This window comes from Pan troglodytes, chromosome 13 (assembly GCF_028858775.2).
Source record: "Pan troglodytes isolate AG18354 chromosome 13, NHGRI_mPanTro3-v2.0_pri, whole genome shotgun sequence".
Classification (NCBI taxonomy): Eukaryota; Metazoa; Chordata; class Mammalia; order Primates; family Hominidae; genus Pan; species Pan troglodytes.
Window position 1 is genome coordinate 98,347,962 of NC_072411.2, and position 15,966 is coordinate 98,363,927.

Below are 15,966 nucleotides of genomic sequence, written 5' to 3' on the forward strand. Positions count from 1 at the left end.
GTTTGGACTTCTGGTGAGTTAAAGATAAACAAATTTCCTTTCTGCAGATAAAAACAAACATTTTTAAATACTTTGCATTTTCAGGATTGGAGGTGGAAAATATTTTAGAAACTGTCTAATCTCTTCACAATTAAAAAAAAAAGTTCCATGCAATCAGCTCCAGAGATTCAACCAACATTCCATTGTGAGTCCCTTTAAGAATGCTCTAGCCAGACAATGGGTTTTAAAAATGACATCCAGCCGGGCACGGTGGCTCACGTCTGTAATCTCAGCACTTTGGGAGGCCAAGGTGGGTGGATCACTGGAGGTCAGGAGTTTGAAACCAGCCTGGCCAACATGGTGAAAACCTGTCTATATTAAAAATACAAAAATTAGCCGGGCATGGTGATGCATACCTGTAATCCCAGCTACTTGGAGGCTGAGGCAGGAGAATCGCTTGAACCCAGGAGGTGGAGGTTGCAGTGAGCCAAGAACACGCCACTGCAGTCCAGCCTGGGAGACGCAGCAAGACTCCGTCTCAAAAAAAAAAAAAAAAAAAAAAAAAAAAGACATCCCAAAGGCATAGACTATTTCTAGGCACTATAAATATAATTACAACTTCTTTTATATTGCAAGGGTAGGGGGTGAGTGTTTTGGGGGGGCAGGGAGTGCTTCATTCTGATTAATGAAGAAAGACTTATTCAAAGGAGAATCTTTCTGAAATTCCTATTCACTGTCCTGAACTTTACTTATACTACATTTCTCAGTCTTTAAAAAATGCATCACTGAATATTTCCAGTTTTACAATTATGCTCCGCAATACTCCCAATTTTATGTGAGAAGAATTAAGGTGGAAATGCTAAAATACGGAGAAAAGAAAAAAAAAAACCCTTCTCTTTTCTTCATTCCCAACTCCTAGTTTCAATGTCAAGCCCATTTCTATTAAATACTAGGGTGAGATGTAGAGAAATCAGTCAAGATAGAGCTATTTAACTATAGCCTAATCAGCCAGGACATTATGAATCTCTAACACTTTGGGAGGGAGAAAGAAAATCAATCACAGCAAAGGGGATACTCTGTAAATGGGCTTTTTCTCACATTATATTCCAAACTATAGCAGCACGTGGTACTGACTTCTTCCCAGGGGTTCACATGAGCCTTGTAATATCAATCTGTGCACTCCAACAGGCAATAATTACCAGCAGCCTTCAGCATTTTGGAGTGATTTTGCCAAAATCACTCCAAAGGAAGTGATTTTACCTTTTCCCCTGAAGTTCAGTTGGCAATATTTCTCAGCTAGATCAGCCTTTTAAACACCAGGATCCTTTCAAAGGAGGAATCACACTGAAAGTAAAACCAGCTATTTCCCATTCCATTTTCCCACATTCTTTTATCACTTATTTCTTCATTACTTAGATAGTCGTGCCAGCTGGGGCAATGTTGGAAAGTTACATAGACATAAGTCGGAAAAACAAATCATCCATAATTCCACCTGCCAGAAACCATCCTCATTCACATGTTGGCAAGTTTTCTTCCAAACTTTCCTATATGCTGTGCTATTAGCTAGGATTCTGCTGAATGTACCTACTTCCCCTTTCTGACCTTCCTTTCTCTCTGCTTTTTGTGAGCATTTTCCCTTAAAAATGACATTTCTTTTAAGGCCTAAGAGAGAATCCAGTCAGAAAACTGGAATATGAAAAGAAGACATTTCTTATGGGGCAGAAGCAGGATTAGAGAAAGTTCTAGAGTGCTGATTTACTAGTAAGGATGGTAAAAGAAATTACTTCATGCCTTTAATGGCAATTCAAAGTAACAGATGTTAACCTTTTAAGATAACTGTGTATTAGAGAAGTTTGATATGCTTCACAAAGATATGCTTGTGGCAGGTTTCCATTTAATCAAATCTTTAATGTTCACGTTTAGTAAGTGCTATCTTTAAGTACTAGTACCCACGCATTCTCTTTTATATTAAATCTTTTGCATATACTAATCTTAAGGCTCACTCAGAGCTCAACAACTCAGAAAAAGTTTAAAAAGCCCATTTTTTTTCTACATTAAAGAAAAATGACCAGGCACAGGGGCTCATGCCTGTAATCCCAGCACTTTGGGAGGCTGAGGCGGGCGGATCACCTGAGGTCAGGAGTTCGAGACCAGCCTGACCAACATGGAGAAACCCTGTCTCTACTAAAAATACAAAATTAGCTGGGCGTGGTGGTGCATGACTGTAATCCCAGCTACTCTGGAGGCTGAGGGAGGAGAATTGCTTGAACCCGGGAGGCGGAGGTTGTGATGAGCCGAGATTGCGCCATTGTACTCCAGCCTGGGCAACAAGAGCTAAACTCCGTTTCAAGAAAAAAAAAAAAAAAAAGAAAGAAAGAAAAATAAATTCTATAAATGTAGAAGTTAACCTGGACCAACTAGTAAAGCATTTATTCCTTCATTCTTCTATATATTCCACAAAAATGTACTGAGTATTTACTATTTTTTCAATAATATTGGTGGCAACTATAAATAACACCATCACCCAACAGAAAAAGGGACAAGATATTTTTGTGAACCAGGCACTATATATGAGCATTTGAATTTATAAATGACTATAACACTGAATTAATTAGGTAATAGTTGAGTTATCTGCAGCCAATGTCTGATTTTCTGGTAAGCTGACCTCAATGTCAGTGAGCCCGTCTATTTCATCAACACTTTGAAAAGACTGGGGTCCAAACACGAAGTTATTCTGCCGCTGGCAAAAATTATAATGAGATATTTCAAATGCAAGTCATGTTATTAAATTAAGTGAAATCTTGACTTATTCTTTCTGAAATTCATATGAATAAATATTAATTATAGATATAAAGGGTATATAAAAATGTGTAAAGTATTAAAGTAACCATATATAATTTATATACCATACATTCATAATGTATATGTAAAATATAAAATATACTATATATATTTTTGTATATATACATGTATATGTATGTACATGTAATATTTGCATATATATGTAAATGTGTATGTTTGTGTGTGTGTGTGTATATACATATACACACATGCACATATTATATAGTTGTCCCTTGATATCTACGGGGGATTCGTTCCAAGACCCCCATGGGATACCAAAATCCACAGATGCTCAAGTTCCTTACATAAAGTGTCAGAGTATATGCATATAACCTGTGTACATCCTCTCGTATACTTTAAATCATCTCTAGATAACTTATAATACCTAATATAGATGCTATGCAAATAATTCTTATACTATATTGTTTAGGGAATAATAAGAAAAAATGTCTGTACTTGTTCAGTAGAGACAAAATGACATTTTTTTTTCCTGAATATTTTTGATCCACAGTTGGTTGAATCTGTAGGTGTGAAATCCACGGATATGGATGGCTAACTGTATATTTAAACACATACAGTTTTTTCAAAATATGTGAACATTCTTTACTGAGCATTTTCTAAAACAATATATTTTCCATCATGGCATAAATATGTAAATCCAAACCAAAGAATTTCAAAATAACATTCAAAAAGACTCCATAGAATTCTGCATACTTATGCAATGTTCAATAATAAGTTTATATTTCACACTTAGTTACTTACGTTCCATGAAATAGGGCCCAGGCTCAATTCTCCATACAATTTGCCCTTTTTGTGTTCCAGTCACACCCCTGTTCTTAGAATCCCAGAAGTTGGCTGGAGAATTCTCATCTAGAAAAACCAAAGAAACACTTTTCAGATTAATTATAACCTGTCTCTCCTTAGCAGGAAGATTAACATAAGTTCTAAAATAAATGGAAAAAAGATAAATGAGAAAATATAATGCACATTATTCTTAATGACTACCTCCCAGCAGAGTATTACCCGAGTTTCTGTGCTTGCATTTATGTGGGAGAAAGAGGGCTGGGTGGAAAGAAGATGGCATCTCTGGGCTTGGCCAAGGTGGTCAATGTTGCCAAAAGACAAAACTGCAAAGAACAAAGGGTACAACTGCTACAACTTTAGCTATGAGCTGATTTATAACAAAGGGGTTGGGTGTGCTCCCATTTGTAAAACGCTTTTATAAAAAGGAAAGGAAGAACAGACCTAGGAGAATATAACAGAATTCAAGATGGGATGAACAAAAGGGACGTTAAGCTACGAAAGTGAGTCAAGATACAGCACAGCTTTGCCAGGAACAGTGTTTAGGGAACACAAACCAAGTTCATCACATCTGTCAGGACAGTCCTTTGCAAAAGACCAAAGGCATAGACCTTGAGACAAGATAAGAAAAAAAAAAAAAGAGTCTCTATAGGCTTTTGTGTTGAAGAAGAATAGAAAGAACAGTGATCCCCCCAAAAGGCCTGAAAGCAGCATTTTCCAAGCTTTCTGACCTCATGGCACAAAGAAAATGGTAGTATTTGTATGGCACACTAGATTCAACAGAGGCCATGATTACAATTTAATATGACAGGCAGGGATGCTCTGGCTTCCTCAGGCTCTGCCCCCAGCACCCTGAGGACTGGGGATTCATATTCTATAATTTGCTCACATTACACTAGTTTGAAGCTCTGTCTTAGTGGCCCAGAATAGGAAATGAAACTAGAAAACATGAAAAGGAGACAATTTGGAGTTTTATAGGCACATTAAAAAGTATGTAGTGATCCTGGCTCTTAATGCCAGATGTACCTCATTTGTTTCCCCAAATCCCTTTCCAAGGAGGAAGGATTAAGGTTGCACTTTACTTTAACTGAGAGTTGGAATAAAGAAGACGGGGTGAAGTATGAGCTACACTAAAAATGGAAAGATGGAGAAAAGGTCCCAAGCCCAAAGGAATAGTCCCGAGGAGAAAAACTTCTCTTCTTTTAAGCACGAAAGAAACAGAAAATGGGTCAAAGCAAGGGGACAGAGGGATTTCTGTTTTTTTTTGTGGTTGCCCTACTAGTTTCATCATATTGAAAAGCCAAAGAACTTTGGGAGGGATAGTCCTTTCATGCATTTGCATTGAGCACATTATAAGTCAAAGGTTCTTTACTGTGAAAGGCCAAGAAGCAGCCACTGTTCTTTATAAGAATGGAAAGACATAACCCATTCATGGCATCACATCCTCTCCTAGACAAACAATGCGAGCAAACAACTCCATTTCATACAGAAATATAACCAAGATGCTGATATTTAGATGGTACTCGGGCAATCACTTAAAAATCACTGGATTTGAAAGGTATCACATGGCTCCTTAGGGCAGACCCTGCTTGCTGCATAACCACTGAGCTTCTACCTTGCCAACTGAACCCCAATTTTGTTCAAGGCAACAATGTGCCCTGTTAAAAATACCTCTCCAAAATCCCATCCAGCTAATGGTGACATGTGGCCTGGTTCTGCCCAGTGAAATGTAAGTGGAAGTCTACTAGGTGGAACCCTATGGAAAACTGTAATTTTCCTAATAAGAAAAGGACAAACTCAACATCCTTTTGCTCTTCCCTGTCCCCTCTTTTTGAAGTAAAGCCACATTGCTAAGATGGCAGAGCAAGAAGCAAGACGCAATCAGGATGATCCATTGAGCCCTGACCCACCTGCCTTTAGGCTTCTTGCTACCTAGGAAAAAAAAAATCCTATTTGGTTAAGCCACTGTGGTTGTGTTTCTGTTACCTGCAGCTACACACAATTCTTAACAGATATACCCATCCTAAAAACCACTCAGTGATTCAGACTCATCATTTCTGACTTGATCTGGAATCCTCAAGTTTGGATCACTGCTCCAGGTTAGACAACAAGGGTATTTGCTTCACCTTCTGAAAGATATTTTAATTAGCAGAGCTGCTTGGATGCTGGGAGAAGAACTCTCCTATTTTCACAAATAAATTTACTTATTAGCTACTGGTCACTTGGAAGGCACAGAAGGCTGGACTCTAAAAGAAAGAGAACACACACATAGGAGATAGAGGGTTTCCACCTATTCACAAAGCTTTTTAAAAAAAGTAGTTATGTACATGGGAAATTTCCTAAAAACGTTGTTGTAACAGATTCCTTCCTCTTGAGGCCTCGGAAAAGATGAGGCAGTATCAAATCTGGTTTTAAGGAGCAAGTACTAGAATCAAGAAGATAAAAAGCAACTGTAAAAAAGTTGTACCTGTTAATGTGACCTCACTGTAAAAGTGTATGCATTATTTGGTATTACTAAACTTTTTCTCCCCAGGCAATCAATTAAGCCAATAAATTAATCCAAACGCATTTCTGACATGACAATTTTGGGAACATGGACCAGTGAGGATCAAAAATTAGAATGGATGGGTAGGAATGGGATGAGGATGAGGCCTGAACCCTGGACAGAGGAGATCCTGAGGCTCCTTTACATGGTCCCTAGAAGGGAGCTTGGACAGAGAACTGGTGTCAGCATCTCTTATTCTAAATGGGTCACTAATATCACTTCCTTTGCTAGTTAGGTTCATCTCAAGGTATAAATATTGTACTACTTGCATATCCTTGCTTAGTCTCAGAAGTAGGAGATAAGGGAGAATAAATAACGTGTGCTTTCTTCCCAGACGCTTTACCATGAAACAAGCCTAGAGTTAAGTGTTCAATTCACCCACCAGCTCCTGTAGGTTGGGATAAACTCTATATCTCTGTAACTCTGCCTTAGTTCCCCTGGTTAGTTCATAGGCCATGTAGAAAATTCCATTTCCAGCCGGGCACAGTGGCTCACACCTGTAATCCTAGCACTTTTGGAGGCTGAGGCAGGTGGATCACGAGGTCAGGAATTCGAGACCAGCCTGGCCAACATGGTGAAACCCTGTGTCTACTGAAAATACAGAAAACAAAATTAGCTGGGCGTGGTGACAGGCGCCTGTAATCCCAGCTACTCGGGAGGCTGAGGCAGGTGAATTGCTTGAACCCGAGAGGCCGAGTTTGCAGTGAGCCGAGATCACGCCACCGCACTCTAGCCTGGGTGACAGAGTGAGACTCCGTCTCAAAAAAAAAAAAAAAAAAAAAAAAATTCCATTTCCGTTTGGTGACTTTTTTTTTTTTTTTTTTTTTGACATGGAGTCTCATTCTGTCACCCAGGCTGGAGTACAGTGGTGTTATCTAAGCTCACTGCAACCTCTGCCTCCTGGGTTCAAGTGATTCTCCTGCCTCAGCCTCCCGAGTAGCTGGGATTACAGGTGCCTGCCACCACGCCCAGCTAATTTTTTTGTTTTTTATATTTTCAGTAGAGACGGGGTTTCACCATGTTGGCCAGGCTGGTCTCGAATTCCTGACCTCGTGATCCACCTGCTTCGGCCTCCCAAAGTGCTAGGATTACAGGTGTAAGCCACCACGCCTGGCTAATTTTTGTATTTTTCAAAATACAAAATACAAAATAGAGATGAGGTTTCACCATGTTGGCCAGGCTGGTCTCGAACTCCTGACCTCAGGTGATCAGCCTGCCTCAACCTCTGAAACTGCTGGGATTACAGGCATGAGCCACCACACCTGGCCTGGTGAAATCTGTGACATTTAAAGAAATAAAAGTTAGCCCTTTGAAGCCAAATGGGTAAATTGTACCATGAGTATTCAGGTTCACACAGAACACAAATGTTCCATATATGACAAAAAATGGGTCAGAAGCAGAATGAGCTGACCCTGAGCAGGAGCTGGATGGGCCTGTTTTGATTACAGAAAACAAGTTCAAATGCCATGGCCAGTGACCATCCTTTGGCCTTCATAAGGAAGGAAAGCTGCTGCGTTATTCCTTGCCAACCATGGTGCTTGTCAAGTAAGAGACCCTCAAGTTAATATTCTGGTTATTCTAGATGGAAATTTTTCTTTGATGTGATCATATTCTTGATAATTCATTATCCTTGACAGATACAAATACTTCTGCCACTGAGTGGCAGCAACCCTTAATTGCAAATATGAATCCTGAGAAATAAGTTTAGGGACACAGAGTTCACATTACTGTGAAATGGCTACTACAATCTCTACAACTGCCACTGCTCCTACTGTGGCTAGCAGAGCTATGGCCAGCCTTGGCACATCATGCTAAGAAATGCCTAGAATGACTAATTCCTTTGTTCCAAGAAGATTAATTTTAATTAGTCCTTTAGATCAAATTTTTTGTTCACACCTTTGTTTAGGTTGCAGTCAATTTTGGTCTAGCCTGAGAATCATTTTAGAGTGGTAGCATTTTCTCTGCTCAGCTCTGTTGTTCATGGATTTTTTTGTATAGGCCAACATATTTTTTTTCCTATATTCAATGAACTATTCTTTTTTATCCTCATTTAGTACCTGTATGAGGTGATTTGGTTTTTTCAAAATGACCCCAACCCAAAGTAAGAACAATAGTGGGCCCAGGTGCAGTGGGTCATGCCTGTCATCCTAACACTTCAGTAGGACAAGATAGGAGGATTGCTTGAGGCCAGAAGTTTGAGACCAGCCTGGGCAACACAACAAGACCCTGTCTCTACAAAAAAAAATTTTTTTTAATTAGCTGGGCATGGTGGCATGCACCTGTAGCCCTAGTTACTCAGAAGGCTGAGACAGGGGTGTCCCTTGAGCCCAGGAGTTTGAGGCTGCAGTGAGCCACGATTGCACCACTGCACTGTAGCCCAGATGACAGAGCAAGACCCTAACTCAAAAAAAAGAACAATAACTGAATATAAAAAGGTATATCAAAGAAACAATTCTAAATCCCCCACATGTGTAATATAGAAGTAATTATAACTTTATTTCTTCCTTTAAATGAGTAAAGGTTCCGACAAATCATAGAATGCCACTGGTCTTTAAAACCAAGTTATACTTGGCCACTTCCCTTTCTCGTTTCTCTTAACAATTCCAAATCTGTCTCTGTCCTCACATCCCCTACCTAATTTCCACCCTCACTGGAACTCTGTGTGAACTCTGTGTCCCTAAACTCATGCATTCTGTGGCATTCAAGAGGACATTAGGCCTGATCTCCCTTGATTTCTCCATCTCCCTACTACTATCTCCTCTGTATCTGTGCCTACTTCTTGCCTTCTTGCCCAGGGTTCTACTTCCCCTTACAGTGGTGCCTGCGGTGCCCTCTTCTCCACCAGTCACTTTCTGTCATCTTAATATTTAACCTTTTTCTCTAGAGGGACCTTCCACTCAACCTAGAAACCTGTCAGCTTCCATGAGGCATATTCTCCTGCTTTTGTCTTTGTTCTTTGACCATTACCTTCCTTGCCTTCTTTCCCATCCTCATTCCTATTTCCTCTCGTACTAGGATTAAAGTGTCTGTTTTTCTGTTACAAAACAGTCTATATTACAGGAGTATATATTCTAGATTCTTAGGTTACTTCCTAGTGGAAATATAATTACAAAGAAAGGGACATTGGAGATGTTAATACATATATACCCAAATACCTTCTAAATCTAATTTTGTTTGGTAGGGTTTATATTAAGCTTGTCCCTTCGTGTCTCACGACTTCTTCATTCTCTTACAAGTCTAGTTGGCTACACATTTTCTCTAAATAGAAAAGTGAAACGTGTGTGTGTGTGTGTGCGTGTGTGTGCACACATGCGTACCTTGGCCTCCCAAAGTACTGGGATTACAGATGTGAGCCACCATGCCTGAACATGATACTTATCCAGAGTGATTTCATGTATTATTATTATTTTAAATTACAACTTAGAGCTACTCCCATTAATCCTGTTACTAATACTGGAATTAGTTATGTTAATTCTGCTTCTTCAAGGGAGAAACAAAGTGTTTGGACCCAGGAGATAAAAGAGTAGAAATAGAAGATTACAACACACAACCCTCTTCTACTAACTATATAATGACACAGAGAAACTTCTCAGAGCTTGTTAATGAGGTGAGAAATAGGCCCCTTTTCTTTCATTAAAACCACATTATTTTTAGGAGGAACACCTAGGGGTCTTAAACAGAATCTCTATATAAGCAGACTTACCAAAATCTCCTGCACATTCACTGTCACAGATCCTCACGGGTCACCATCTCTTTCAGCTACCTGATCCTCCAGGGCAACGAATGCCCAACTTCATGGCTCACAATGAATAAGGGGGTGAGTGGTGCTTCTTTAAAATGCTAATTCCTGCATGGTGGCTCATGCTTGTAATCCCAGCACTTTGGGAGGCTGAGGCAGGCAGATCACTTGAGGTCAGGAGTTTGCGATCAGCCTGGCTAACATGGTGAAACCTCAACTCTAATAAAAATACAAAAAAGGAGCTGGGTGTGGAGGCGCACATCTGTAATCCCAGCTATACGGGAGGCTGAGCAGGAGAATTGCTTGAACCTGGGAGGTAGAGGTTGCAGTGAGCTGAGATTGTGCCACTGCACTCCGGCCTGGGCAACAGGGCGAGACTCCGTCTTAAAAAAATAAACAAATAAAATGCTAATTCTTGTGCTGCTCTTCCAGAGACTTTGAATTTAGTAGGTTTGAGTCTGGGCTCAGGAATCTGAATTTTAGCAAGCACCCCAACCAGATGATTCAGATGCAAGTACCATAAAGACCACATTTTGAAAAATTCTGCTTCATGGTTATTTCCAGGGAAGTTGAGCAATCACAGCAATGCTGTGGACCATGCATATGTCTTTGACCATTGTCCCTCTCATTTGTTACCTTGTTCATTCATTCATTCATTTGACAGGTATTTATTGACTGACTACTATGAAGACCATAAGCATCTATTTCCTGCCATAAGGAGCTGACGGGATAAGGGGGGATACTTCCTGCCATAAGGAGCTGACGGGATAAGGCACATAGATATATAATGCAATGCGAAAATTACTATGGTAAAGGTAACCATGTTTTGTTAAAAGAGGAAAAAAGAGGAGGAATGATTAGTCATCCTGGTGTCTGTGCTTGATTCATATGGTTCTGAGCTGTTAGGTTTAAAGTGTCTTTGGAAGGGTTTATGGAGATCTCCTTTGAGAAGTCTACAAATCTAAGCCAGACATTGTTTCCTCACCCATTCCCTAGACATATATATTTCTTTACCTTCCACAGTTCACATTTTTGGTTCTATGAATGGTCATCAGAAACAACATATTTAAAGCTGAATTCAGAGGTCAATGTTACCATTTTTGCTTGGGCCCCAGGAGATTATCCTTTTCTTCCCTGGAAAAGTTGATAATTATATTAACCTACAATGTAATTATAGAGAGTAGTCTTTTAAAAAAACTAATTCTTTTTTTTAAAAAAAATGACACACCAAGCTAAAATAATGTAAACAGAAAAACTTTAAATTTTTTTTCAAGTTCTTTCTTCCCCATAATATTCCACACACAGAGATGGGTGTGAAAACTATTTTTAAAAGATTAATTTTTTTCCTGTACATGATTCTTGGATTTCCAGAAAATTATCCTTTTAAGATAATAAGAGAATATATAGGAAACATGAACAGACATATCAGACATATCCAAACATATTCTAGATTTGGAAATGTTTTTATGTCTATGTTAAATAACTCCAAAACCTCCATACGGTACTTGAAATAAAATAGAAACAAAAAAAGTATCCAAAGCACTTACCCTCCTACCAATCAACCCAGGAGAGTTGAAAATAGAGGAGAAATTTTTTGAGAAAGATGCCATGTGACCGATTGTGCCAGAGAGCAGAAAAATAATACTTACAAATTTTCTTTTGCTTTAAAGTAATTCCATCTCCTCTCTACATTTTCTTAAAAAATGGCATACATTCTAAATTGATTTTCAATTATCTTTTGTATATAAATTGAAAACAACTATGTCCTGAGATTGGAACCATAAAGATGCTTGATCTTATTATGGGTACACTCGGGAATTAGATGCCTGTCTGGAATTTGGGATTGGAGAGCAATACTAAGCTAGGAGTTGAATCAAGATTATCATTCTAGACCTGGGCAAAGAACACCCCTTCAGAGGGACTGCTTGACTGTTAAAATGGTACAAATTTACCAGCAAGTACCAGGCCAGTTACTGGAATCCCAGAGCTACATTGAGGAGAAAACTGTGACGACGACTTTGAGAGCTGAGCTATAGTGTGGAAGATGGGTGGGTCTTCACAACTGAATGTACCAAATGGAGCACCAATTTTATTAAGTGCTAGGAGAATTCACTGGCAAACTTCCTCATGAATTTGCAAACTTAGCATTAGTTTTTAACACAATCTCCTTAGATGCCCAATTCTTTATATTAAAGTCTTCTCTGAATGGAGACAAGAGTGTGTCTGACAATCATGGCACCACCAGGCCACCTGCTAAGAGGGCACCTACTGGCGACTACGGCTTTGAAGCCACTTGAATGGCACCAGAATGATTTGCTGAGAACAGTGTGCCCGAGAATGCAGAAATGGGCACCAGCACATTACTGGGTAGAAAAAAACAACACGGGCTTAGAAGAGCCAATGACAAGACTGCAAGGTCTGGCCTTGGGAATATCTGTGCACTGAAAGGTGTGCAGGACACTGTCTCTGACATGGACCTCATCACTGCCCTGGAAGGGAATGCTGGCAGAGTGGAGAGGCACAGGGCACACTTGTTGAACTCACAATATGCACTATCAAGTTTAAGAGAGATGTTTTATTGCTGTATCCTCTATAGCAGGGTATCACAAGCAGGGAGTGGGGCCCAACTGGAGAATGTGAAATGTCTTACTAGATCCAAACTGGGTGACATATAGTCAAGTCTGAACCACACCCCTGAGGGGTCACCTGCACACTCACACCTCTAGATGTACTAGGCAAAGGGAGGAGGCTCTGCTCAGCAACTTCCTAGATAAAAACAATTGGTCCTAAACTATTTGATTAAACACTCATTTGACAAGGAAAAGAAATTACTGACAGCCCAGTGAGAAGAAACACTTGGACTCATTTCAGTAAATCCCTCCCAAGAGTTACAATCATGGCCCAGTATACCAGATAATAAGAAGCAGTTCAGAAATGGCTTACAAAAGAATCAATTTCAAACACATGTCACACTGGCATATAGAAACATGTCTCTCTTCTGTTCAGTGGCTCCCTATTTTTCTCAGAGTGAAATCCAAAGTGTTTATGATGGCTTCCAGTGTCCACAGGACATGGCTGCCCACTCCCTCCAATTACAGCTCTGACCGCACCCTTTCCTACTTTCCCCGCCTCGCTCCTTACCCCCTTCCAGCCACATTGACCTCCCTGATGTCCCCAAAGGTGTGGGCAGGATTTGGCTCCAGGGATATTGCTCTGGCCATCCCATTCACCTGGAACTTTCCCCGAGATACTGTTATGGCTCAATTCCTCCCTTCAATTTTGTGGCTTATACATCACCTTTTCAATGAGACCTACTCTGACTGCTTCATTTTGAAATGCAAGTCTTCCTCCAGCATTCCCAGACTATCTTACTTTGCTCAATTTCCTATCCATAATCCTTATCACCTTCTCACATACTCTATAAGAATCTAGTTACACATTTAAATATATTGTCTGTCTTCTGTTGAATGTAAACTCCAAGAGGTCAAGGAATTTTGTCTATTCTGTTTACTGATGTATCCCAAGTGCCTAGAATAAAACCTGACACATAGTAGGTGCTAATATTTGGTTGAATGAAAGATATTGATAATGACAAGAGGCAGATAAATGCCTAGGTACATAGGGGCGAGTCCCTGGTGAAATGCCACCTTCAAGCCAAAAACAGCCTGAAGGCTGAAAGACCACGCTGCTGGTTCTGGATGAAAGCCATGATCCAGAGTAAGAACCTCTGTTCATGTTTGCCCACCCTTTCCCCATTGATTCTTTCTTGAATAATGCTTTTTAACCAATCAAATGTTGCCTTTTCCAGTACTGCCTATGGTCTGTCCCTCTCCCATCCTGTGCCTATAAAAACCTCAGACTCAGCCACACTGGCAGAGACAACCTGACTTAGGGTGATAGATGACCTGACTTAGGGTTAGAGACTACTTTCCCGTCCCCTCTCCATTGAGAGCTGTTTCACTGCTCAATATAATTCTCCAACCTCATCACCCTTCAATTGTCAGTATGACCTCATTCTTCTTGGATGTGGGGCAAGAACTCAGGACCCACCGAATGCAAGTACTCAAAAGGCTGTTAATACTGTGGCCCTTTGCCCTCTGCCAGTGGAGGGCAGCCACCCCATGCAACAGGAAGCAACATCAGGGCCAAGCCCCAGCTCTAGAGCCATGGGCCAGAGTGGGGCTAGGAGCTAACTGGACTGTTAATACACCACCATCAGTCAGGCTGCAGATAGTGGGACTAAAAGAGCTAATTACCACATTGTAACACCCCTTCTGAGGCTTCAGGGTTGTGGCCACCCCTGCCTGGGCACCACCGCATTCCCGTCAGGGTGACATGGCTGGTCCAGCCACAAGCTCTGCATGGAGCCTGCCGCTGTACCAGTGGTTGGAATGGCCGGCCAGACCCCACACTCACTTGCTCACATACTCCCTCCCACTAGGGGCTGAGCGCACAGTCACAGCAGCCCTGGGTTCCACACTGGAGTGCAAGCCAACCATGGCCTGGTGGGCTGACTAGACAGGGTGCCTCCTGCTGTGGGGGCTGAGAAAAATCCTGCATCAGTATCTTGATATCTTCTTTTGATTATATGATATTAATTGAATATTAGTACTATATTCTTAAAATATACAAAAAAGAAATAACATTCTCACCATGGAACACACAAAGCCTTTTTAAAGAGATCTCCATCTTATTCAGAGTAGAGAAAAACAGGGACAACATTGCAAATTCTTGGTAAGCATTATCAGGCGAATTCCACAAGACCAGCTTAAACTCTGGATCTTTATAATAAGAATTTCCAATTAACATTCACACTTAATTCATCCACACTGCTGATGTGACATTCAACTTTGTTTATATCCTACAGTTGGTCACACCAAAGCACAAAAAAGATTAAGAGGCTTACCTAAGATCACATAACCAGTTTCGAGTAAGGCCTTTGAAACATCTTAAAGTTCCTTCTTGACAAGGATTTTCAGAGCATTTATAAATTAAGATTTTTTTCCCCAGACTGAATGTTTTACTACATAGGATTTGTGAGAACTCAAATTCTTTGATAATGCTCAAATGGAAAATTACTAAAGGCTTACTTACATCAAACAAGAAACTTATAATTTATGGTGGCTATTGTAAAACTTACGATAAATCTCATGTGAAAACAGAATAAGGCATTTGCAATAGTTGCATCCAATTTCATGATAAAAATGTTAGCAGGAATGAGGTGTTCTTTGTAAAACTTCAGACTTCAAGATTTCCAAAGTCTCTTTCAAGTACACACTGCTGTCAGTACATGATTTTCCCCATCATACTTGCATGGCTACTTTCCTTTGGCAATTATGCTTTATAATGAAAATGTAAACCCGAGCCCTTTTAAATGGTGAAGTATGGCCAGCATTTGGTAGCTCGGTAAACACCTTAGCACAAGATCCAACATTAGGCCCTTCAAGAATTTTCTATGACAATGATGATAAAATGCCTCAATCCCATCCCCTGTAACAAGGCTCAAAGTATTAGAACAAGACTTCCTGCTGTCAAAGAACTTTCATAAGAAAGAGCAGAGTAAATGCTCTTTTTCCATTTGGATAAACAGGCCAAAGACAGTTGAAAAGAACATTTTAAGCCTCAAAGACAGAATGAAAACAGCAATTATAGAAGGGATAGAGAAAATGAAATTTACAAAAATTCATTCAACAAATATTTATTGAGCATCTACTATCTACCAGGCAATATTCTAAGTGACAGGGATTTGGGTAGGAGTAAAAGAGTCAAAGTCCCTGTCCTGGTGGAGATTTTGGTCTGGTGGGGAAAGTGGTCAGTAAGCAGATACATAAGCAAAAATGTAATGTCAAGTAGTAGTAACTGGCTTAAAGAAAGAAAGCTTGGGAATGGGGTGGAGAGAGGTTGGTAGGAGAGTACAATTTTACATAGGTTGGTCAGGGAAGCATTTGAACAGGAACCTGAATGAAGCAGGGGACTGAACCACAGGGAGATTTTGGGAAAAGGCATAACACAAAAATGCAAAAGCCCTGAAACAGAAGCAAGCCTACCATGTTCCAAGGAA

At 40.1% G+C, this 15,966-nt stretch overlaps 1 protein-coding gene across 14 annotated transcripts in view; it reads right to left on the reverse strand.

Annotated features, from left to right (window-relative positions):
* The window catches only part of HECW2 (HECT, C2 and WW domain containing E3 ubiquitin protein ligase 2), a 388,387-nt gene that overhangs the window by 140,920 nt on the left and 231,501 nt on the right, over positions 1-15,966 (reverse strand). For all 14 annotated transcript variants that reach the window (XR_010150180.1, XM_063791409.1, XM_063791410.1 and 11 more), the window contains one exon: positions 3,583-3,690. Coding sequence is in view for 12 of the 14 variants with exons in the window: in XM_063791409.1 (XP_063647479.1) it covers positions 3,583-3,690 (108 nt within the window). In the remaining 2 variants the exon portion in view is untranslated. The remainder of the gene's footprint in view (positions 1-3,582; positions 3,691-15,966) is intronic.